Raw genomic sequence first — 25,679 nt, forward strand, 5'->3', positions numbered from 1 at the left:
GATTTTTCAAACTAATTTTTATACAAATTTTCCATCATCACCACATACATTATTGCACAGAGCCAACAAGGATTGCCATGGAATGGGGTTTTCAGGCTGGTCCACTGTTCTCCTCTAAATTGTTTCATCCCAGGCTGGCCTCCCTGGTTTCGGTTTCACTTTTGCACTAAAAAAGGGAATCAAACTCTATACTGTCTTCATTTGAATCCCCCAGTTTAAGAACTTAGATTTACAATTTGGTGAAGAAATGAACTGAACATTTTTCTCTGACTCTGGCTCTCTTGAACTCACCATTGCCTCTTTCGTCTTGTATATATAAAGAGCCAACACCGATAGAACCCTATTATGTTGGTAACTTTGTACATTGAACTTAAATTACCAACAGAAATCTGCTGGCAAAATTATTGACACTTATCAGTGAAAGTCCTTAGAACCATGTCGGATCAGTAGGTAAAAATAGTTCTCATTACTTTAAATTGTTTTTATTAGTTCAAATTAGGAACAAGTTTGCTTCACATGTCAATCCCTTCTCCCTCACCCTCCCCTCCCCCAACCACTCCCCTCACCCCCCACCTGCCTCCCACCCCAACCTGCCTCCACTCTCCAGGGAGAGTAGGGCCCTCCATAGGGGCTCCCCAAAGTGCACTACATCATCCTGGGCCAGGCCTAGATACTCCCCCATGTGTCCAGGTCGATAGAGCATCCCTTCACGTGGGATGGAGCTCTTAAAGTCAGTTCTTACACCAGGGAAAAATATTGATCCACTACTAGGGGCCCCATAGAGTGCAGAGGCCTCCTCATTGACATCCATGCTGGCCTCCCAGACAGCAGTCTGGGGTCCATGTGCTCCCCCTTATTCAGGCCAGCTGTTTCTGTGGGTTTCACCAGCCTGGTCCCCAACCCTGTGATCTTCATTCCTCCCTCTCTGCAACTGGATTCCTGGGTTCAGTTCAGTTCAGTTCAGCCCACTGGATGAGGGTTCTAGGATGGCATAAAAAGTAGTCATCAGTCTCATTATAGGGGAAGGGCATTTAGAGTATCCTCTCCACCATTGCCTCTCCACCATTGTCAGTTTGTGTCATCCTTGTAGATCTCTGGAAATCTCCCTAGTGCCAGATCTATAATGGCTCCCTCTCTAATGGTATCTCTTATCCTGCTTCTCCTCTATTCTTCACCCAACTCAGCATTTCCGCTCCTCCATATCCTCCTCTCACCTCCTCTTCTCCTCCTCTCATTCTGCCAGCTCCCTCTCCCCTACCCTCATGCACCCAGTTAAGTCAGGAGATCCTGGCCCTTCCCATTCTCCTGGGTCCATGTATTTTTCTCTTAGAATCCTTCTTGTTTCCTAGTTGCTTTGGTGAAGAGGATTGTAGGCTGGTAATCCTTAGCTCTATGTCTAAAATTCATATATGAGTGAGTACATACCATGTTTGTCTTTTTTGTCACTGTACCTCACTCAGGATGATTTCTTCTAGTTGAATTAATTTGCCTGTGAATTTCAAGATTCCATTGCTTTTTTCTACTAAGTAGTTCTCCATTGTATAAATACACCACATTTTCTCTATCCATTCTTCAGTTGAGGGACATCTAGGTTGCTTCCAGGTTCTGGCTATTACAAACAATGCTGCTATGAACATGATTGAACATATGCCCTTGTTGTATGAAAGTGAATTATTTGGGTATATGCCCAAGAGAGGAATTGGCTGGATCTTCAGGTAGACTGATTTCCCATTTTTCTGAGCAACCGCCATACTGATTTCCAAAGTAGTCTTACAAGTTTGCACTCCCACCAGCAATGGAGGAGTGTTCTTTTTTTCTCCACATCCTCTCCAGCATAGATTGTCAGTGGTGTTTTTGATTTTAGCCATTCTGACAGGTGTGAGGTGGTATCTCAGGGTTGTTTTGAATTGCATTTCTCTGACAGCAAGGATTTTGAGCACTTTTTTAAGTGTCTTTCAGCCATTTCAGATTCTTCTGTTGAGAATTCTCTATTTAGTTCTGCACCCCACTTTTTAATATCATTGTTTGATGTTTTGGTGGCTAGCTTCTTGAGCTCATTGTATATTTTGGAAATCAGCCCTCTGTCAGATGTGGGGTTAGTGAAAATCTTTTCCCATTCTGTGGGCTGTCATTTTGTCTTACTGACTGTGTCCTTTTCCTTACAGAAACTTCTCAGTTTCAGGAGGTCCCGTTTATTAATTGTAGATCTCAATGTCTGTGCTACTGGTGTAATGTTCAGGAAGCAGTCTCCTGTACCAATTCATTCAAGGGTATTTCCCTGTTTCTCTTCTAGAAGATTCAGTGTGGCTGGATTTATGTTGACATCTTTGATCCATTTGGACTTAAGTTTTGTGTATGGTGACAGATACGGATCTATCTGCAATCTTCTGAATGTCTGAATCCAGTTGTACCAGCACCATTTGAAGATGTTATCTTTCTTCCATTTTATAGATTAGCTTCTTTGTAAAAAATTAGGTGTTCATACATGTGTGGGTCAATATCAGTGTATTCAATTTGATTCCATTGGTCTATCTGTCTATTTTTGTGTCAATACCAAGCTGTTTTCAGAACTATGGCTCTATAATAGAGCTTGAAGTCAGAGACGGTGATGCCTCCAGAAGATCCTTTATTGTACAGGGCTGTTTTGGCTATCCTGGGTTTTTTGTTTTTCCATATAAAGTTGAGTAATGTTCTTTCAAGGTCTGTGAAGAACTGTGTTGGGCTTTTGAGGGGGATTGTGTTGAATCTGTAGATAGCTTTGTCAAGATTGCCATTTTTACTCTGTTGTTTCTACCTACCCAAGAACATGGGAGATCTTTCCATTTTCTCTATCTTCTTTAATTTCTTTCTTTAAAGACTCAAAGTTCTTACTTTATAGGTCTTTCACTTTTTGGTTAGCGTTACCCCAAGATATTTTATGTTGCTTATGGATATTGTGAAGTGTGATGTTTCTCTGATTTCTTTCTCATTGCATTTATCATCTTTATATAGTAGGGCTACTGATTTTTTTAGATAATTTTGTATCCTGCTACTTTGCTGAAGGTGTTTATCAGCTGCAGGAGTTCCCTGGTAGAGTTTTTCGGGTCACTTATGTAGATCTATCATATCATCTACAAATAGTGAAAGTTTGACTTCTTCCTTTCCAATTTGTATCCGCTTGAACTCCTTTTCTTCTCTTATTGCTCTGGCTAGAACTTCAAGAACAATATTGAAGAGATAAAGAGAGAGTGGACAGCCTTGTGTTGTTCCTGGTTTTAGAGGAATCGCTTTGAGTTTCTCTCCATTTAATTTGATGTTGGCTGTTGGTTTGGTGTATATTGCCTTTATCATGCTTAGATATGTTCCTGTTATTCCTGTTCTCTCCAAGATCTTTATCATGAAGGGATGTTGGATTTTGTCAAAGGCTTTTTCAGCATCCAGTGAGATGATCATGTTTTTTTCTTTTTCAGTTTGTTCATATGGTGGATTACATTGATGGATATTCATATGTTGAACCATCCTTGCATCCCCGGGATAAAGTCTACTTAATCATAGTGGATGATTTCTCTGATGTGTTCTTGGATTCCATTTGCCTTTATTTTATTGAGAATTTTTGCATCAATGTTCATGAGGAATATTGGTCTGTAGTTCTCTTTCTTAGTTGTGTCTTTGTGTGGCTTGGGTATCAAAGTGATTGCAGCCTCATAAAAAGAGTTTGGCAGTATCCCTTCTGCTTCTACTGTGTGGAACAATTTGAGGAGTACTGGTATTAGCTCTTGTTTGAATTTCTGGTAGAATTCTGCAGTGAAGCCATCTGGCCCTGGGATTTTTTTGGTTGGGAGGCTTTTAATGACTGCTTCTATTTCATTAGGGGTTATAGGTCGATTTAAACTGCTTATCTTGGTTTAATTTTGGTAAGTGATATCTATCCAGAAAAATGTTCATTTCCTTTAGATTTTTGAATTTTGTGGAGTACAGGTTTTCAAAGTATGACATGATGATTCTCTGGATTTCCTCAGTGTCTGTTGTTATATCCCCTTTTTCATTTCTGATTTTGTTAATTAACATGCTCTCTCTCTCTGTCTTTTGGTTAGTTTGGATAGAGGTTTGTCTATCTTGTTGATCTTCTCAAAGAACTAACTCTTTGTTTCATTGATTCTTTGTAATTTTTTCCTAGTTTCTACTTTATTGATTTCAGCCCTCAGTTTGATTATTTCCTGGTGTCTAATCCTCCGTGGTGAGTTTACTTCTTTTCTCTGTAAAGCTTTCAGTTGTTCTGTCAATTCTCTAGTGTGACTGTTCTCTGGTTTCTTCATGTGGGCACTTAGTGCTATGAACTTTTCTCTTAGCACTGATTTCAGAGTGTCCCGTAAGTTTGAGTATGTTGTGTCTACATTCTCATTAAATTCTAGGAAGTCTTTAATTTCTTTTTTATTTCTTCCACAACCCAGGAATAGTGCAATTGGGTGTTATTCAATTTCCATGAGTTTGTAGGTTTTCTCCAAATTGTATTGCTGTTGAAATTCTATCTTTAAAGCATGGTGATCTGATAAGATACAAGGGGTTATTTCAATTCTTTTGTATCTGTGGAGGTTTGCTTTGTTACCAACTATGTGGTCAATTTTAGAGAAGGTTCCATGTGGCACTGAGAAGAAGGTAGATTCTTTTGTGTTCACATGGAATGTTTTATAGATATCTGTTGAATCCAAGTGAGTCATAAGTTCTGTTGGATCCTTTGATTCTTTGTTAAGTTTCTGTCTGGTGGTCCTGTCTCATGGTGAAAGCGGGGTGTCGAAGTCTCCTACTATAAGTGTGTGTGGTTTTATGTGTGGTTTGAGCTTTAATAATGTTTCTTTTACAAATGTGGGTGCCTTCGTATTTGGGGCATAGATGTTCGGATTGAGACTTCATCTTGATAGACTTTTCCTGTGATGAGTATGAAATGCCCTTCTTCATCTCTTTTGATTGATTTTAGTTTGAAGTCTAATTTGTTAGATATTAGGATTGCTACACCAGCTTGTTTCTTGGGCCCAGTTGATTGGAAAATCTTTTCTCAACCCTTTACTCTGAGGTAATGCCTGTCTTTGAAGTTGAGATGTGTTTCTTGTATGCAGCAGAAGGATTCTGTCTTCGTATCCATTCTGTTAGTCTGCATCTTTTTATGGGCAGGTTAAGACCATTGAGATTGAGGGATATTAATGTCTATTGATTGTTGGTTCTTTTTTGTTTTGGATTTATTGTTGTTCGTTTCATTGTTTGTGTATTTCACCCTCCTGTTTCTTTTCCTGTTTGGTAAAATTGGATTATCTATTTCCTATGTTTTTCTGAGTGTAGTTACCATCATTGAGTTGGAGTTTTCCTTCCAGAACTCTCTGTAGTGCTGGTTTTCTGGATATGTATTGTTTAAGTCTGGTTTTGTCATGGAATATCTTGTTTTCTCCATCTATAGTGATTGAAAGTTTTTCTGGGTACAGTAGTCTAGGTTGACATCCATGCTCCCTTAGTGTTTGTAGGATGTCTATTCAGGACCTTCTGGCTTTCAAAGTTTCTATTGATAATTCGGGTGTGATTCTGATAGGTCTGTCTTTATATGTTACTTGGCCTTTTGTCATTGTTGCTCTTTATATTCTTTCTTTATTCTGTATGTTTGGTGTTTTAATTATTATGTGATGACTGGACTTTCTTTTGTGGTCCACTCAATTTGGCGTTCGGTAGGCTTCTTGTACTTTCATTGGCATGCCTTTCTTTACGTTGGTAATGTTTTCGTTTATGATTTTGTTGAATATATTTTCTGTATCTTTGAGCTGTATTTCTTCACCTTCTTCTATACCTATTATTCTTAAGTTCAGCCTTTTCAAAGTGTTCCATATTACCTGGATATTTTGTGTTAGGGATTTCTTGGACTTGAGATTTTCTTTGGTCAATGACTATATATCCTATAGCTAGTCTTCAGCAACTAAGATTCTCTCTTCCATCTCTTGAATTCTATTGGTTATACTCACATCTTTAGTTCCTGATGGTTTATCCAGCCTTTCTTTTTCCAGCATCCCTTCTTTCTGTGTTTTCTTTATTGTTTCTATTTCAGCTTTCATGCCTTGAACTGTTTCGACTGCTTCCTTCACTTGTTTGGTTGTTTTTTCTTAGCTTTCTTTACATTCTTTAAGAGATTTGTTTATTTCTTGAATTTTTTGGTTTGTCTTTTCCTCCATTTCTTGTAATTTTTGCTTGTTTTTCTTCTATTTCTTTAAGGGATTTTTTTGTTTCCTCTTTAAAGATCTCCATCATCTTCCTAAGATAATTTTTGAGGTCCATCTCTTCTTCATTCTCTGTGTTGGGCTTTTCTGATCTTGCTGTTGTGGAGTCCCTAGATTCTGGTGTGTCATATTGGTCTTTCTGTTTCTGAGTGTGTTCTTATTCTTTCCTCTTCCCATCTATTCTTCCAGTGGGTCCAGGTGGGGTCTCTCTATCTCCTCTTGCCACCTGGTGGTGTGTGTGGACCAAAACTTTAATGTCTGAAGCTCTGGATGGTCTTGCCTCTCCTGGTAGTCTCCTCATTAGGTAGGGATAGGGCTGGCAGGGGTGTAGAAGGAAGAGTGAGTGTTTCTAGATTCAGGGAGCTCCTGCCTGTCTGGGAAGGCCCAGAGAGATCCGGAGGTGATGGGGATATTGGGCAGGAATAGGGCAGGAGCAGAGGGTACACTCACTTCAGTAGAGTTGGGGTTGGCAGAGGGGGAAGGAAGAGTGAGATGTTTCCAGACTCAGGAAGCTCCTCCCTGTCTGGGCAGGTCCACTCTATTCAGTTGCAGGCTCAGAGAGATGGGGGGGATGAGGACATTGGGCAGGAGTAGCATTACTTTAAATTTTTATTGATGAATGTCTTATCTAGCTTGAGGAATAAGTGGTTTTTTTGTTTTGTTTTAATGCAAAAATAGAGGCCAAGTGTGGAGTAGGTTTATTGCATCCCTGTTTTTTGCTTACCCTTTTTAGTTCTATGTTTCTGTCTTTATTTTCTCTGCTGGGTATAGGTTTAGTTATATATTAGTTAGAGGAATGATTCCTTTTGAGCAATCATTTTGTTGTCCTACATATAGGTGATTTTGAGACAACATTGCAAAAAGTTTTTTTTTTTCTGTATAAACAACCATTTTCCACTCCTCTCCCCTCCCTCCATGAACATAGGTCCAAGAAAGTTTTGTGTAGAATTTTACACAATGTCAGAAGGAACATGGCATAAGGGTTTGGTCTCTGCTGTGGACAGAAAGTCTTTTACCAGGAACTTTCTTTTTTCTCTTGGAAGGAGACACATTCTGCTTGTTAAGGGAGCTAGAGTATCCCATTTATAGTCAATTATTCCATCTCCTCTACAGGAAGCATCTAGAAAACCCTTACGTCCAAGCTCTTTGACTCAGGTATTCTACTGAATTGTTTTCCTTCTTTAAACAATTGGGAGCAAGGTTAGAATAATATAAGAAAAACGTGTTTTTTTTTTTTTCCTTAAAAATCTCTTACTGGAGGACCTCTGTGACAGTAAAGAGCTTAAAAGTACATGAAAATGCATGATGTCTCAACACAATTTTATTTGGTTTTTGTTTTTAGGTATCAACTGTTAGGTGAGATTGATTACCGTGAATGTGATGCGGATGGGTGGACCAATGACATTCCATTATGTGAAGGTAAATAAAAAGCTGTTTGTCATGTATGATAGATAAGAGTTTCACACATTTTACAGTAAAAATATTCTTGAAGTTTATATTTATCTTATTCATAATATTTTATAGTTTCCAGGCTAAAACAGAACATAGCTGTTTTGTTAGGGAACTATTTTGTATTTCAATGTATTAAGTATACTAAGTCCAGAGGGTGGCAAATTGCTCAGGGTTAATGTAGATTCTTTGGTGTCTTGGGTTTGACCCTAGACACACAAGGGTCATCAATAAAACCAGTAAAACTCAAAACTATCTACCAACATAATAAATACAAAAAAAGATTGATATAATTTTGTGATCAGGGTACTGATTATTAGAAATACCAAAGCCAATTTTCTTTCATTTTAGATTTCAAACATTAATAATATATACAACCATCACTGGCTTAATAAAAGGTCAGAATTTGAAAGCCGTATTCAGGAAGAATGTCTCCCCTAATAACTATCTAGTTACAGGGACATAGGCCATCACTGTGGTAAAGAATGTGATTGAAACATCAACAGTATGCTGCTGTCAAGGTTTTCTCATAGCCTAACTTTAGGGGAAAAAAGGGAAAGAAATAAGAAAGACCTCTCCATTTTTTTTTACCTCTTGCTCATATGTAGTACAAACAGAAAGAATGAGGAAATACAGGTCTTGTTTGTAAGTTTGGGGAAAATAGTCCAGATCTCTAGTCTATTCAAATGCTATGTCCTATTTCCAGGGTAAGTAATACAGGAGAGAAAGAAGAGTGGGCAGGGGGTGGAAGGAGAGAGAGAAAGAGAATGTGATCACACTGGACATTCTCATTCCTGGAGAAATACAGATAATCCTTTTCAGATAAGGAAAAGAAATACAGATATCCTTTTCAGATAAGGAAAGGAGAGTTGTTTCAGGGAACATTGACATCAGAGTTACATGAGTTGCTTGTGTAAAATTGAGCTTTTGCCACCAAATGTCCTGTACAGTCAGTATCTTTGGGTGGGAAGATAAGAAAACATTCCTAGGATACCTGTTGCATCGAAGTCTCTTCAGGCAACATAAACCGAATATCTTCATGATGGAGAAATTCTAAGTAAAATAACAAGGTGGAAAGGAAAGAAAAATTAAGGACAATTTCTCTATCAGAAGAAATACCTTAAAATTCGTTGCTTTTATTGGAATACTCAGAGGAATTCCAGTGTCACATTGCTCTGAGTCATCAGTACAACATGTGTATTTGATTATTCCAGAATTCACATTTTTCAATAGTTTAAGAGACACTTGAGATCATTAAAATTCAATTATCATTCAAAGTGATAGTGTTCTCTTCCCATTCCCACAGAAATTGATAACCAGACTACTCATGTTACATAACTTTTGTCTCTTTCAACAATCATACTAAATGTTCCTAAAACACTTAAGCAATTTCTTCCAGGCTTATGTTGCTGGTGTTTTTCTTCATATGCACATGTTTCATGTAGAAGCTTTCAAGTTCTAATAGTAAAAGTGATGCCTATGTTTTCAGTTGTTAAGTGTTTGCCAGTGACAGAACCAGAGAATGGAAGAATTGTAAGTGGCTCAGTGGAACCAGACCAGGAATATTATTTTGGACAGGTGGTGCGCTTTGACTGCAATGCAGGCTTCAAGGTTGAAGGACAGAAAGCAATCCACTGCTCAGAAAACGGCCTTTGGAGCAGTGAAAAGCCGAGATGTGTGGGTAAGATGCACATATTCATTGTTTTGGTATTTGGATAGTTCTAGCTATTCTTATGAAAACTATGCATTTTTTAAAGTACGTTTTTAATTAAAAGAGAATTGCATCACTCTAATGCTTATTAAGCATAACTGTTTCCCTGTAATTGACTGAAGGCTTTTTTTTGCATGAACTCTTTTATTTTACCTTCAGAACAACTATATCCATCATGTCCTCTTATAATCTCTTTAATTGAAATACCCAGGATTGGTATGATTACTGTGGCTTAATGACTTGCTTAAGATGTAAACAAATGTCACTACCTGGTGTTGCTATTCAAAGTCTAACCTCAGCATTTCTGCTGTGTGTTGTAAAGTTGGCTTCCAGAACAAATTTTACAAAGATTTTTGGAAGCTAAAGGCTTATTCTGTTTTCATTCATGCTTCATTAAGGCATTCTAATTTTAATTAATATTGTTTGGAAGGGTTATACATATATTTGCTGCAAAGTTTAATTTTTAAGAATTCTATTTTAATTAATGTTGTTAGGATGTGATATATCACACACACATGTACACAAACCCATATTTGTATGGCAAATTTACTGTCAGTTTTACTTACCTGAATTGAATCCACTAAATAAACTTTGACTTATAGCAAAGTGATATAATAAATTGTGAAACAATATTTTTTGATTTTTGGTTTTTTCTTCCTCTTAATTTTAGTTTTTTTTTCTTTGTTTTTGAGGCAGTCTCTCACAATGTAGCCATGGCCTGAACTTGATATGTACTCCATAATAACTTCCATCTTACATCAATCTTCCTGAACCTCCCTTATGAATGCTGAGATTATAGGCACATGGCACTGTACCTGTACTATATTTATTTTTGAATTATTATTTAACATCTCTAATATTTTCACCCTTTTTAACATGCCTACTTTACACTAAAGAAGGCAATGTTTTCTTATTTTTAAATTTTCTTTAATTTTTGAGAATGTAATTACATCATTTCATTCCCTCAGGACTGACCATTTGGTGTTAACAAGTCATTCTAACAACACTGATTCTTCATGAAAATAACGATATACTGATACATACATTAGGTGAACAACAAACTCCACATATTGAAGTTTCATGAGTGTTATTTATGTCCCTATAATTCATTGCCTGTGGCTAGTGAAACCTAGGAAATTCTGACCCTTGAGATTAGTTTTAAAGAGAGATTAAAGTATTTGCATCTGAAAATACCTTAAAAAGAGCAAGCATGGCAGCTCTCAGAAGTCCCTAGGAAGAAAGGTGGAAGACAGCAAGGTGTTCACTGCACAGTGATGTCCTAGGCCTCATCAGCTGTTTACAGAAGCCCCACTGTAGGATGCTGCTGCATAACCTCATTACTAAGGAGATTAGAACAAACATCTAAGCACTTCAGATAGGGAACTAACAACATATCTACCACCAAAGTCCACGTTGGTGAACTAATGAGTTTACTACAGCTACAAGGGTAGAAGTGACTCAAAGATAGCTGCATCATCTAAAGACCACCCCAGTATGGATGAAGGCTCACAAAAGCCGTAAATCTGGAGCACAATGCACAGAGGTCTGAGCATCTTCTAGGAAGCTCAGCTGATAGAAATATTACATAGCACTCACTGCTTATGTATACACAGGGAAGAAGGGGACTGGTCAAGATGCCAATTTCAAGGACTTCCTGAAGCATTTGAATTGTTTCCAGAGCTTAATGAGCTTCCCTGGAGGATGGGATGTTTTAGTTCCCATTAGAGCAGTTGTTCTCAACCTGTGGTCATGATCCTTTTGGGGTTGAACAATCCTTTCACAGGGGGTGCCTAAGACCATTTGCATATCAGATATTTACATTACAATTCATAACAGTAGCAAAATTGTAGTTATGATGTAGTAATGAAAGTGAGTTTTTGGTTGGGGGTCAACACAACCTGAGGAATTGTATTAACGGGTTGCAGCATTAGGAAGGATGAGAATTGCTATAGAGTATCCTATTTTTGCAGGAGTTTCCCTCCTAGATGGAATGTTTTATCTTAGAGAGAGTTGCTGTTCAACAGTTGAAGAGAGGTGGTAAGTCAGTAAGAGAATGAGCGTAGATCAGCATAGTTACTGTATAGGCTGGGCCAAATTAACTCAGCTAGATTTCGGAAAGGACGAAACATTTCAAAGTGACCATTTGGAAATTCATTTAGTTACAATTAAGGAAAAAAATGAAAGATGGGAGGAGAGGCTTTAAGAGACCAGTTGCTAGTGCCACAGTCCCGGAGTAGTGTATTTTAAGAGAAGTGTGTTAAAAGTGGTAGCCAGGAATTCTCTAGGTTTCTTTGCTTGGCTTTTGAAAAAAAAAATGTATGTATGGTGAAGGTATCAAAGCAGAAGTCTATGACTTCTTAAAGATCAAATGGAAAGTGATTTTAATAGATTTCCTTGAAAAAGTGAAGTCTTGAAAATTACTGTCAACAATGAGAAGATGTGTTGTTTTGTAAAGTATTAACCTTCAAGCCTGTGCCTATGTTCATTTTCACAAAAATATGAGGAGTTTTACAGGCTGTCATTTATTTCAAGAGGCTAATTTACTATAATATTAAATATAATTAGCAATATAATTTTAGCTTCCTTAAAAATTGGCTATTTGAAAGAGCAGATATATGATTAAGAAAGCAGTCAGTTCAAAGCAATTGTTTGGTTGGATGATTTTCACCGATTGACCTAATGTGAGCAAAGCTCTGTCGTTGTGAAAATATGACTTGCTCAGCAGATTTCCTTTCATAGTAAACATTATACAATTACTCTCTTGCATTCAGAGATTTCCTGCACACCACCAGTAGTTGCAAATGGACAAGCTGTATCCAAGAAACCAGTTTACAAGGAGAATGAAAGGTATCAGTATCAATGTGACCGAGGTTTTGTGTACAGAGAACGAGGGGATGCAGTCTGCACAGTTTCCGGATGGAGTCCTCAGCCCGCCTGTGAAGGTGAAGTTATTGATATTTTCTAAGTCTTTTATTATTTAAGAAGTAGGACAGTGAGTGGAAAAGAATGATGGCCATGCAGATCTGTGTTAAACTGATGGCATTGAGTCCATCCACTTCTTTTCATGATGTTCATGGTTTCTAATCAGAGAAACAGTATCTGCAGTAGTATTCCTCTGGCATTAAACTTCCTCCATATCCTTAACTCCAGGTCTTCTCCTAAATAGATCGTTTATCCATTAAAATATCAAAATATAACTCATGAAATGTTATTTTATATTAAGTCTTTGTCTTGCACTTAAGAACTTTTCAAACAATCATTCCAGCTTTAAATGAATTCAGAGCAAGACATAAAGAATTCAACTTTGTTATATGCTATTAGTGTGGCAAAACTGCTTCATTGCCTAATGCTTCCATGGTTTTCTCAGCCACTTAGCCACTTAATTAAAAACTCTTCCTCAGCATATATTTGTTTCAAACTGAGAAATATGTACAGTTTCCCAAGAGTGCTTCAGCACATCCTAGGCTTGCTTCTTTTAAACACTTTGAGAGAGATGGGGAGGGAGGGAGGAAGGAGTGAGAAATAGACTACATTTAACTTTCCTTTCAAACATTTGTCAAGCACAGTCACATGTCAGATATTAAAAGTTTGTCTGTGTTCTTGAGGGTCTTATTCATTAAGGAGAGAGTTGACAGAGGGTGCTCTCATGAGACAGTAAATGAGAGTTCAATGATATAAATATAGAGATCTGCATCCTAACTCATTTAGGCATGCGAATCTCTTATAATGAACTTCATTTCACTGAATGAAAATTTATATTCCTGGATGAAAAATAGTTTCTTATTAATGAAAGCACTGCGCCATTGTGTACCCTGGCTGATATGTTCTAACAATTGCTTTTGTCCTCCGGGAGCAGAGAAAGAGCTTACCTGTGTTTGTGTATGATTATGTCCAAACCAAACACCTTAATCTGCCTGCCACCATATAGCTGAAAACACACTTAGTCATAGCTAAATTTACAGGAAGCATGGAATCTGAAAGAGATCAAAATTCAAACAAGATATTATAATACAAAACAAAATACTTCTTTCCTGCTGATCAGAACAATACCAAGCCTTTTAGAAAAACTTCTCCGAACATTTGGCTTTCTATCATATAGCAGACAGTCACTAACAGCAAGAAGGAATAATGAAAACTACCATAGACTTCTGAATAAATATTAATTTTGACAAAGATCTGTTTCCTGTACCAAACAGATTTTGTAAATGAATTTAGTTTCATGAACTAAATGCATACATTAGAATTATGTATGGGAAGAGAAAAATCATTCAAATGATACTTGAAACCATAGAAATCTGTACCAAAATTTGACAATGAAGCTTTGTAAAGAAAATTTCCCAATTCCTATCATAAGTTTTGTTTTATAAATTAAAATATTAGATGTAGGAGGAAAAACAAGAAAGGGCAACAATACAGACTATCATGTTTTAAATTGGGAATGCCTTTGAGTTCTGCAACAGGGCCTGCTTCATTCACCTGTATGAATTTTGATCTAATGGACAAAATTATTAGCATAAGGGATAGTTTTTAATCATGGTGATTATCTTCAATGCCAAAGAATGAAAAAAAATATATGCTCATATAAAATCAACTAAGGCAAAGACAAATTTCATTTATATAACAATTATAGTGACTTAAAGTAATAATTGTGTAAGGTAGCAATGATATCAATGAGAAGATCTAGGGCAGAATGATTTGAGACACACAGGACAGAAAGTGCACATTCGGAAAATGGTTTAATGTATGTGACAGCCAAACTTTGATCAGAGTGGTGGCAGTACACAGAATAAGATGAAAGTGGTACCAAATAAGTTAAAATTTAGTAAAAATGCCTAAAAATTAAGTAGATCAGAGGGTGAAGAGCTGACAACAACATAACAATAATATTGCAAAGTAAAATAAAACTACAAAATGAAAACAAATATCAAGATAAAGACCAGGAGAAGTAGAAAAATATAAACATAGTATGTTGAAGTACTTCAGGAAGTCAGTGACTAACAGAAGAAATTATTCCAAGAGGTTTGATTTCTATGAAAAAGTGAGTTTCTGGATTTGCATCTTTGAGTAAATGGGAGACTTCTGTCACTTCACTGGCAGTGTGATGGAGTTATCAGAGAGTATTGAGAACTACATAGGGGGTGGGGAAAAGGAGATAGCTGGTGAAATTATATTTTAAGAATTTGAGCTTTGAAGAGGTGAAAGACACTAAAATTCGGACAAAGAGTTGAGAGAACTTTTGTCTATTTTTGCTAAGTAGACCTAAGTAGTTCTCATAGAGAACAGTTAACTAGCCTTTTACAGATAAGGATGTCCAAGTCCTTTGCTGGGTTATCCCATTGCTGTAGGAAGATGCATCGGAATGAGAAGCTGTATAATAATGTGAGTGATTCCTTTTCTGCGTGCTCACTCTCAGTGTAAGCAATAAGGGCCTCTGCTCCTGTATCAGTTGTTGGAATCAGTTGATAGTCACATCATGTTTTTGTATCCTTTCTTACCAAAGCTGTAGAAAGGAGAATATCAAAACTAAATGTGTCAAAAAAAAACATGCCCAAAAGTCATGATCTGGAAAACAGACAGGACAAAATGAGGGCTGGTAAAAAGATTGGAGGGTGAAGGGGATACAGAAAGTATAGGTAAAAGCATAGAATTCATTAAGCCCAAATTACTTATTTTTAAAGGTGAAAAAATTACATTAAATTTTTCTATAAAATGAAAGATGCAGCTTCCAAATTTAGTAAGTTGTTCCATGTAAGCCAGAAGGTACATTTGCTTCAAAGAGGAAGGGGTAAGACATCTTCACAACTATTTAGAATCAAGAGGTTGTGAATATTAATAAATAGGCCTAAAGAGAGTCAGAGGCCAGTATTGGTAATCAAAGAAATAGAAAGTGAAAAAATTGCTTAAGTTATATATAATAAAGTTATTGCTTGTTATGGAATATGAAGCACTATAAATGATGGCTTTAAGAGAGAAGAATTATTTTTCAGAGAGGCACAAATACATAAGGAGGAGAGAAAGGAAGTCTGACTGGTATTTCAGGCATATAAAGATGTGCTCATTTCAACGCCATTTTTATATTTATCAGTGCAAGTATCTGCCACTTAATGTTCATATTATTAAGTTTAATGAGAATTAAACAGTTTTGATTATTTGTATATGTTTCTTTTCAGAAATGACATGCAAACCTCCTTATATCCCAAATGGTATCTACTCACCTCACAGGATTAAACACAGAGCTGATGATGAAATCAGATATCAGTGTACACATGGCTTCTATCCTGCAACCAGAGAAACTGTTGTAAAGTGTACAAGTACTGGATGGGTCCCAGCTCCAAGATGTAGCTGTAAGCTTTTTTCACATCTTGAATCCTTATAACCATAAAATTATGCTTTTAAATGTGGACAAATGGAGATAAGTAGCAAATATTGACATTTTGTCTCTGTACAACCTTTAGAAACACTCTACTTTTAAGAGTAATATTTTTCCTTTTGAAAATAGATTTTCTCATACAATATATTATCATAGTCTCTTCTTTTTCCACTCTTCTTAATTCTCCTCCAACTCCCCTCACCTACTGATACACTCCCTTTCTTTCTGTCTCTCATTAGAAAAGAAATGGCTTCTAAGAGATAACAACCAAACATGGCAAATTATAGTTAAGATGAAACAAAAACTATCATGTCAAAGTTGGAAATTGCAGCCCAAAAGGAAGAAGTATCCCAAGAGCATGCAGAAGAATCAGAGACACACTCATTGTCACAGTCAGGAGTCCCTTAAAAATGCAAAGCTAATACCTATAATACATACACAGAGGATCTGATATAGATCTGCATAGGCCCTGTGCTTGAGGTTTCAGTGCCTGTGAGCTCATATGAGCCTTGCTTAGTTGATTGATGGGTCCTTGTTCTCCTGCTGTCCGCCATCCCCTCTGGGTCTTATACTCTTTCCACCTTCTCTTCTATATATTTCCCTGGGCTCTGTGGGGAAGGATTTGATGGAGAGCAAAATTTAGACATTCCATCTCATGCCTGGCTGTGATTTCTGTATCAGTTCCCATCTGCTGACATAGGAAGCCTCTCTGATGATGACTGGATAAGATACTGTTCTACAAGTACAGCAAAATACCATAGGAATGTTATTTATTTGTTTGCTTGCTTGCTTATTTATTTTTCAGGAGTGTTTGGTTTTACCCTACATCTGTGGGCTATCTAGTCTCTAGTTTTTGGTTACTTAAGCAGTGTTGGGTGTGGGTTCATCCTCATGGAGAGGGTCTTATATCAAATCAAACATGGGTTGGCTATGCCCACAAGTTCTGTATCACTATTGCCCTAGAATATTTTACAGGCATGAAAGGTTGTAGGTCAAAGGGTTTGGCTTTGCATTTTTAAGGGACTCCTGACTGTGACAATGGGTGTGTCTCTGATTCTTCTGCATGCTCTTGGGACTCTTTTTATTCCTTTTGGGCTGTAATTTCCAACTTTGACATGATAGTTTTTGTTTCAAAGTCAAAGGATATAGGACTGGGGTAGTATTTACATTTTTGTTAGCCTTCATAGTATATTCCAGCAAGAAAGACACTAGAATCTAGTGGTGAAGACTCCATGTAGGCACCAGCTGGGCTTCTCTATAATCAGTGAGTTGAGTGGGTGTTATATGACCATTGGTCCCCACTCTCAATTAACAAAGAACAACCCATCTATTAGCAAATAGCCTGTGTTGTTTGGGGATTTCTATGGAATCCTCTTGGTTAACAACTCAATTGAATACAGCCTAGTCCCACTACTGGAAGCCTGTTTCATGACAAGAGATAGCCAGTTGAGACTGTATCTCCCATTGTTAGGAGACCTAATTAGGATCACCTTCATAAGTTTTAGAAATTTCTGTTGCACTGCTTCCACATCAACCCTCACCTTCTGTACAGCTGGATTCCTATGTAGATATTGTTTAAATTTTACTTTATCATGGAATATCTTATTTTCTCCATCTATGGTGATTGAAAGTATTGCTGGGAATAGGAATCTGGACTGGCACCAGTGATCTAAGCTCTTCTGGCATACAGAATATATATATTTATATACTTATAAATATATATAACGTCGTCTTTTTCCCTTGCAGCTTTTATTATTCTTTCTTTGTTCTGTATATTTAGTGTTTTGATTATTATGTGGCAAGAGGACTTTTTTTCCAGTCCAGTATATTTGGCATTCTGTATGGTTCTTGTACATTTATAGGAACCCCCTTCTTTCTGTCAGAAAAATTTTATTCTGTGAGTTTGTTGAAAATATTTTCTAGGCCTTTGAGCTGAGATTTTTCTCATTCCTCTCCATTAGGTTTGGTCTGTTCATAGTGTCCCAGATTTCTTGGATGTTTTGAGTCAGGAAGTTTTTTAGATTTAACATTTTCTTTGACTGATGTTTCCATTTCTTCTATTGTATCCTCAATACCCGAAAGTCTCTTGTATTCTGGTGGTGAAGCTTTCCTCCATGTATCCTGTTCAGATTCCTAAATCTTTCATTTCCAGAATTCCCTCCATTTGTAGTTTTTTTTTTTTTAATTCTATTTCTGTCTTCAGATCTTGATCAGTTTTATTTGTTTCCTTCCACTCTTTTTTTGTGTTTTCTTGGATTCCTTAAGGGATTTATTCACTTCCTTCAATTGTTTGCGGTTTTCCTAGATTTAAGTGATTTATCAATTTCCTTCTTATGGTTCTATAGTACCTTTATACAGGTGGTTTCTTTCTTTTTTAAAATTTGTTTATTAATTCTAGTTAGGGAATAAGCTTGTTTCAGATGTAAGTCCCTTCTCCCTCTCCCTCCCCTCACCCCCATCCCTCCTCCCCCACTCCCACCCTACTCCCCACCCCATCCACCCACCACTCCCCAGGCAGGGTAGGGCCCTCAACGGGAGCTCTGCAAAGTCCACCAAATCTTCCTGTGCTGGTCCTGGGCCCTTCCCCATGTGTCCAGGGCCAGAGTGTATCCCTTCACGTGGGATGGGCTCTCAAAGTCCCTTCTTGCACCAGAGAAAAGTACTAATCCATACAGGTGGTTTCTTAAATTAACTTTTTATTTAAATTAAAACAATATTATTTTACATACCAATCCAAGTTCCCTCTCTCCCCCATCATCCCAATCCCCCCACCATCTCCCCATCTCACCCTCATCCACTTCTCAGAGAGGTTAAGGCCTCCCTGTCAGCAGCTTTGTCGAGCTGGCCGAAGATGCTGGCCCCAGCTGCTGGCTAAGGGCTGGCAGATTGCGGCCGATTCCAGGACTGACCTCGGCCTTAGCTCCACTTTTGCCCTCAGGGCCACTGGAAAATCTGTTGCTGTATTTCGGGCACAAGCCTGATCCCCTATTTTCTCTTCTGTTGGGACTCTGTTTGACCTGGTGCCCTTCCTGATCACATACAAAGCAACCTCCCGAAGGCTCTGTGCATTTCTTCCTCCCTATGCCTTGCTTTCTCTGTAAAAATAACATATTTTTAACTGAAGTTCCTGTAAGGCAGCCACCATCACTAATCCCTGAGTGTAAGCTACTTCCAATATCTGAAAAAATCTTAATGAACTTGCCTACATCAGTCCTCTTCCTTGAGGCCTTAGCATGACCTGGCATGCAATACGGCCTGTTTTACAATCAAAGTTTCAACACCTGTGTCTCTAACTTTTTTGAATAATGTCCACACGGGCCTAGAAACAAATTCTGAACTAACTCCCTAGGTCCCTGCCTGCTCTCTATAACAAATACTCTCCTCCTGACCTTGGTTACCCGCTTTCAATTTCCTAGGGGTGAGGCGTCTACAGCAATATCCCTTATCAGTGTCTGGGTAAAAATTGCTGTTGCTCCATACTGGACATAAGCCATCTTTAGTTCCTTGAGCAGTTTGAATGATATTGGCACATGCATCCTGCTTATGTTCCCCTGAGCCTCTCTCTCTCTCTGATCTGAGGGAACCTGTAAATTTCTTATCTCCTGTAAGCGATTTAGCTAAAACTTTCAAGTCTCTTAAACCCTGCTGAATTTTACCACTGGGTACTTATTTGCCTCTTTATTCCAAGTTTAAAATGAAGGAAGGAGGTGAAGACTCTCCATCTTGGTCCTTATTAACTCTCTTCCTGCTCATTGCAATCATTTGTCCTGTATATTCTTTACCATCCAGCTGCCCCTTAGTAGGCGTGGAGTTTTCTATTCTCCGTTACATTCCTAGATATCTCCTGCAGTCCTGCGTGTATGCAAGGCCACATGTATGTCTTCCCAAGTCCCGGCGCATCTTGAAACACTGATAGAGACACGATGGTGGCTTTTTGGAGAGGGAAGGATCCTTTTAAAACTCTTTTTTATTTTATTTTTATTTTTTTATTCAAATTAGGAACAAACTTGTTTCACATGTCAATCCCTTCTCCCTCTCCCTCCCCTCACCCTCACCCCTCCTACACGACTCTGACCAACCCCCCCATCCACCCTCCACTCCCCAGGCAGGATAGGGCCCTCAAGAGGGGCTCTGCAAAGTCTGCCACATCAATCTTGGTCTGGGCCCTTCACATGGGATGGGCTCTCAAAGTCTCTTCTTACACCAGGGAAAAATACTAATCCACTTCCAGTGGCCTCCTAGAGTGCAGAGACCTCCTCATTGAAATCTATGTTCAGGGGTCTGGATCAGTACTGTACTGGCCTCCCAGACAGCATCTTGGGTCGATGTGTTCCCCCTTGTTCAAGCAAGCTGTTTCTGTGGGTTTCTCCAACCTGGTACCAACCTCTTTGATCTTCATTCCTCCCTCTCTGCAATAAGTTCCAGAGTTCAGTTCAGTGTGTATCTGTGGATGTCTGCCTCTGCTTCCATCAGCCACTGGATGAGCATGGCATAAAAAGTAGTCATCAATCACACTTTAGGGGAAGGGCTTTTAGGTTATCCTCTCCACCATTGCCTTGATTGTCAGTTCTTGTCATCCTTGTAGATCTCTGGAAGTCTCCCTAGGGCCAGATCTCTCCTTGGACCTATAATGACTCCCTCTAATATGGTATTTCTCATCTTGCTCTCCTCTATTCTTCCTCCAAATCAATATTTCTGCTCCTCCATTTCCTCCTCTCCTCTTCTCCTGCTCTTATTCTGGCAGCTCCCCCTCCCCTCCCCTCATGCTCCCAATTAGCTCGGGAGTTCCTGACCCTTCTCATTCCTGGGGTCCATGCATTTATCCCATAGAGTACTTCATGTTTCCTAAATTCTTTATTGAAGAGGATTGTAGGCTGGTAATCCTTAGCTCTATGTCTAACATTCATATATGAGTAAGTACATACCATGTTTGTCTTTTTGTGACTGGGTTACGGGACTCAGGATGGTTTCTTCTAGTTCAATCCATTTGCCTGTGAATTTCAAGATTCCATTGCTTTTTTCTGCTGAGTAGTACTCCATTGTATAAATGTACCACATTCTTCAGTTGAGGGGCATCTAGGTTGCTTCCAGGTTCTGGCTATTACAGACAATGCTGCTATGAACATGGTTGAACATATGTCCTTATTGTATGAACATACCCATTATTTGGGTATATAACCAAGAGAGGAATTGCTGGATCTTGAGGTAGACTGATTCCCATTTTTCTGAGCAACCGTCATACTGATTTCCAAAATGGTCTTACAAGTTTGCACTCCCACCAGCAATGGAGGAGTGTTCCTTTTTCTCCACATCATCTCCAGCATAGATTTTCATTGGTATTTTTGATTTTAGCCATTCTGACAGGTGTGAGGTGGTATCTCAGAGTTGTTTTGAGTTGCATTTTTCTGATGGCCAAGGATTTTGAGCACTTTCTTAAATGTCTTTCAGCCATTTCAGATTCCTCTGTTGAGAATTCTCTATTTAGTTTTGCACCCCACTTTTTAATTTCATTGTTTGGTGTTTTGGTGGCTAGCTTCTGGAGTTCATTGTATATTTTGGAAATCAGCCCTCTCTCTGATGTGGGGTTGGTGAAGTTGTTTTCCCATTCTGTAGGCTGTCGTTTTGTCTTTCTGACTATATCCTTTGCCTTTCAGAAGCTTCTCAGTTTCAGGAGGTCCCATTTATTAGTGGAAGATCTCAAAGTCTGTGCTACTGGTGTAATGTTCAGGAAGTAGTCTCCTGTGCCTATTCATTCAAGGGTATCTCCCATTTTCTCTTCTAGAATATTCAGTGTGGCTGGATTTATGGTGAGGTCTTCGATCCATTTGCACTTAAGTTTTCTGCATGGTGACAGAAATGGATCTATCTGCAATCTTCTGCATGTTTGAATCCAGTTGTGCCAGCACCATTTGTTGAAGATGCTATCTTTCTTCCATTGTATAGATTTAACATCTTTGTCAAAAATAAGGTGTTCATAGGTGTGTGGGTTAATATCAGGGTTTTCAATTTGTTTCCATTGTTCTGTCTGTCTATTTTTGTGCCAATACCAAGCTGTTTTCAGAACTATGGCTCTATAATAGAGCTTGAAGTCAGGGATGGTGATAGCTCTAGAAGGTCCTTTATTGTACAGAGTCATTTTGGCTATCCTGGGTTTTTTTGTTTTTCCATATAAAGTTGAGTAATGTTCTTTCAAGGTCTGTGAAGAACTGTGTTGGGATTTTGATGGGGATTGCATTGACTCTGTAGTTTACGTTTGGCAAGACTGCCATTTTTACTATGTTGATTCTACCTATCCAAGAGCATGGGAGATCTTTCCATTTTCTCGTATCTTCTTTAATTTCTTTCTTTAAAGACTCAAAGTTCTTACTGTACAGGTCTTTCACTTTTTTGGTTAGTGTTACCCCAAGATATTTTATGTTGCTTGTGGATATTGTGAAGGGTGATGTTTCTCTGATTTCTTTCTCATTGCATTTATCATCAGTATAAGTAGGGCTACTGATTGTTTTGAGTTAATTTTGTATACTGCTACTTTGCTGAAGGTGTTTATCAGATGTAGGAGTTCCCTGGTAGAATTTTTTGGGTCACTTATGTGTGGACAGGGGTGAGGTATATCCAGACTCCGGAAAAGCCTTCCGGTCTGAGCTGGTCCTCTCTTGTCCGGGGGTGGGAGTTGTTTCAGGCAGAAGTGAGCAGGGGTTGATGGAGGAGGTGGGAAACAGCAGCACCCAGATTCACCTGAGGCTAGGGCACTGGCCGCAGGACCCCTTTTAAAACTCTTAAACTCTAAAATCTTCTGTACTTGATTTTGCTTTGTTTCAGTTCTCCTGGCTATTAAACTATACCCAAGTAAATAAATATATAATCATTTGACTAACAATTATCTGCCTGATTTCTCTAATTATATACATTTTACCTTCAAGGTTTCCTTACTTCTCTTTAGCATCTGGCTAATATTCCTGTTTCATATTTACAATTATCTGCATTTATCTCTCCAGAGTTTAACTCACTACATTTTTCTACTTTATCATCTGACTGACATTTGAGTCTCACATTTACTTTGTGTACCTTTTTACTTTAAGGGTTAAATAACCAGCTTTACCTTTTATGTCAGCTGCTGGCTGACACTTTCGTCTTACATATACTTTTGTGCATATTTTTGCTTTATTGGTTAAATAAGCCAATTTACCATTTTTGTCAGCTGCTGGCTGACATCTTCCTATTTTATATTACAAATAAATGTTTCCTATTTCTACAATTATATACAGTTTTATTCCTGACTTAATGCTGTTCACTCACCACATTCGGCCACTTCTTTCTTCTTTTTTCTGCACTTGCTTCTTCTCCGACCCGTTCGCCTGCGAGGACTATCTCTTCAAAGTGTCCATGCCTCTGCCTTGTACATTGCTTCTTTGGTGTCCCTTTCTTTGTGGTGTCCATGGCTGCTTCCCCCGTTCTCAGGTCCCACATTCAGGTGCCAATTTGCCGTGACTGGGTATATCTCAGACCCATACCATGAGGTTGGGCCTAAGTGGGGGACTGTGGAATTGGGAATTCCTAGTAACCCAATGGTGATAAAAACCAAACACAGGCATCTTGTCATCTTTTGAGAGCTCTCAGTTCCATGCTGCAAAACTGGAGTCTCTTCTTTATTCAGCATCTTCCTGGCTGTTTCTTAACTGTGCTTCCCTGGCCACAAGGCCATTTATCTCTCCTCTGGTAGACCCCTCTGTTTGATTGCTCCTAACTTTCTCTGACCTCACTTGTCCTGTACAAGTTTGGACCTCCAAAAATCCTCTAATAGAATTTTCCTGGCTCTCGACACTTGTCCCAGACACTCTCTAGACATGTTATTGTAATTAATAGAAAGTAATTCATTGATCAAGTGGTTTATTCCTGATATGAGTTTTTTTTTCTGTTTGCTTCTTTTTATTACAAGTGAAACCTTGCGATTTTCCAGAAATAAAAAACGGAGGTCTATATGGTGCAGAGACACGCAGACCTTACTTCCCAGTACCTATAGGAAAGCAGTTCGATTATTACTGCAACAGGGGATTTGTGGCTCCTTCAGGGACGAACTGGGACTACATCCACTGCACTGCACAAGGATGGAAGCCTGAAATTCCATGCCGCAGTAAGTCAGTATCTACATTAAAGCATGTTTAGTTTTATCAAAGAGTGAAAAGAGAAGAGCACATACATAATCCCATTTGAGTCTCATAACAAAAATAAGACCAGCAGCAGAGTTTATAAGCAAAAAGGACTAGTTTCTGTACTATGTGAGTGGCTCTTCATGGAATGAACATGAAAAATAGGAACTATGAGAATGTCTTTATTGCTTGAATATTTTATTCATAAAACTAAAGATAAATGGTACTTTTAAAAACATTTGGTATTGGTTTTATTTTTGAATGCCCCATGCACTTAACTATTGTAAAGATAAATTTTAATTTGTTTTTTGAATAAGTGAATGCTTTTATGTTTTTAATTGATCATCTTATTGTCTTTAGGGCAATGTAGTTTCCCATATGTGGAGCATGGGAAACTTTTAGAATGGAAAACAAGCTATCTACAGGACCAGTCTTTAAAAGTCAAGTGTCACTCTGGCTACAGTCTTCCAAATGGTCAGGACACAATTATGTGTACAGAGAATGGTTGGTCTCCTCAACCCACATGCATCCGTGTCAGTAAGTAACTGGCTCTGAGATCACAAGATGCTCTTTGGCTCCCTGTACCATCTATATTAACTGTGGCAAAATACTTCTTTTCAAGCGTATATAAGTGAATACTGAGGATTCTCTGTAAGTATATTGCAAAGTAAACACACCTAACAGACATTAGGCCACAAAACAACAAAACATTTAGTGACTTTCATTTAATTCATAGTAGCATATGCTTTGAAACTACTTTGTCATTTGACTCATAGCAATTATAAAAGTATAGCTGAAAATTAAACAAATATGATAATAGCTACACGCATCATTCATGTATTCAAGTAGTAACATGACATTTTGAAGTTCTGCTAATTGTCTCTGTATCCTTTGTGATATGTAACTGGAAAGGACATTTTCAGATTTTGGGTATTGTCCAGTTTCCATGTTTTTTCTCCAATCTTTGTGCTAATATATGTTTGTATTGGTGGTCACTTCATGTCCTATGTTCTTGTAAATGACTTTGTGATGTCATACTTTATTTTCACAATAAATGTTATAAAATGGTAAACATAAGAATGCTGAATGAATTCCTTTAATTATCATTTGGGTTTTAAAAATATAATTCTAAGTCAATTTTCAGTCATTAATTTTAATATTTCAAGCATAGTTTTTAATCCATAAATTCATAATTAATTTTCTGAACTATGAATTCTAAAAATCAGCCTGAGTTATATGTGCTCTTTTTTCATGTAGATTCCCAATTTCCTTTAAATTAACCTTGCTTAGATTTGAATAATATTATCTGGCATTTTCAGAACAAAATTTAAATGTTTAATTGCTTAATCTATTGAGTCTTTATTTATGAATGCAATAGATACTTAAAAGTTTAATCTGTTTTTGAATGCTTGTCAGCTGCCTTCTATTGTACCATTTTGCTGATGAGAAGCTTTTGTTAGCATTATTTTTTCCTACTGTCCATTATGTATTTAATCTCTGAGAAATTTTATCTTCAATGAATTAAAATTTTATATGGTTATATTAATGACATGCTTAAAATTTGTACTGAGTTCTGATTTGATAGCCTTTCCACCATTCTGGTTTTGTTCATATTTTTAATTTTACAAATTCTTTCTAGGGTCTTTGTTAATTGTGCTCATCTGTATGAACACACTGTTTTTTCATGTTTCTGTGTCTTTTCATTTTTAAAAAAATCCTATCCAGGTAAATTGCCTTAGCTTTCTTTCTCCAAGTTACTTCCAAAGATC

The 25,679-nt window shown here is 37.8% G+C and overlaps 1 protein-coding gene across 1 annotated transcript in view; it reads left to right on the plus strand.

Annotated features, from left to right (window-relative positions):
• Positions 1-25,679, plus strand: part of LOC100765974 (complement factor H) — a 77,511-nt gene that overhangs the window by 14,129 nt on the left and 37,703 nt on the right. The window contains exons 4-9 of the mRNA XM_027417434.2: positions 7,576-7,652; positions 9,172-9,363; positions 12,165-12,335; positions 15,564-15,737; positions 23,700-23,894; positions 24,271-24,447. Of these exons, the coding sequence (XP_027273235.1) occupies positions 7,576-7,652; positions 9,172-9,363; positions 12,165-12,335; positions 15,564-15,737; positions 23,700-23,894; positions 24,271-24,447 (986 nt within the window). The remainder of the gene's footprint in view (positions 1-7,575; positions 7,653-9,171; positions 9,364-12,164; positions 12,336-15,563; positions 15,738-23,699; positions 23,895-24,270; positions 24,448-25,679) is intronic.

The sequence above is a fragment of the Cricetulus griseus genome, chromosome 5, assembly GCF_003668045.3.
Source record: "Cricetulus griseus strain 17A/GY chromosome 5, alternate assembly CriGri-PICRH-1.0, whole genome shotgun sequence".
Taxonomy (NCBI): Eukaryota; Metazoa; Chordata; class Mammalia; order Rodentia; family Cricetidae; genus Cricetulus; species Cricetulus griseus.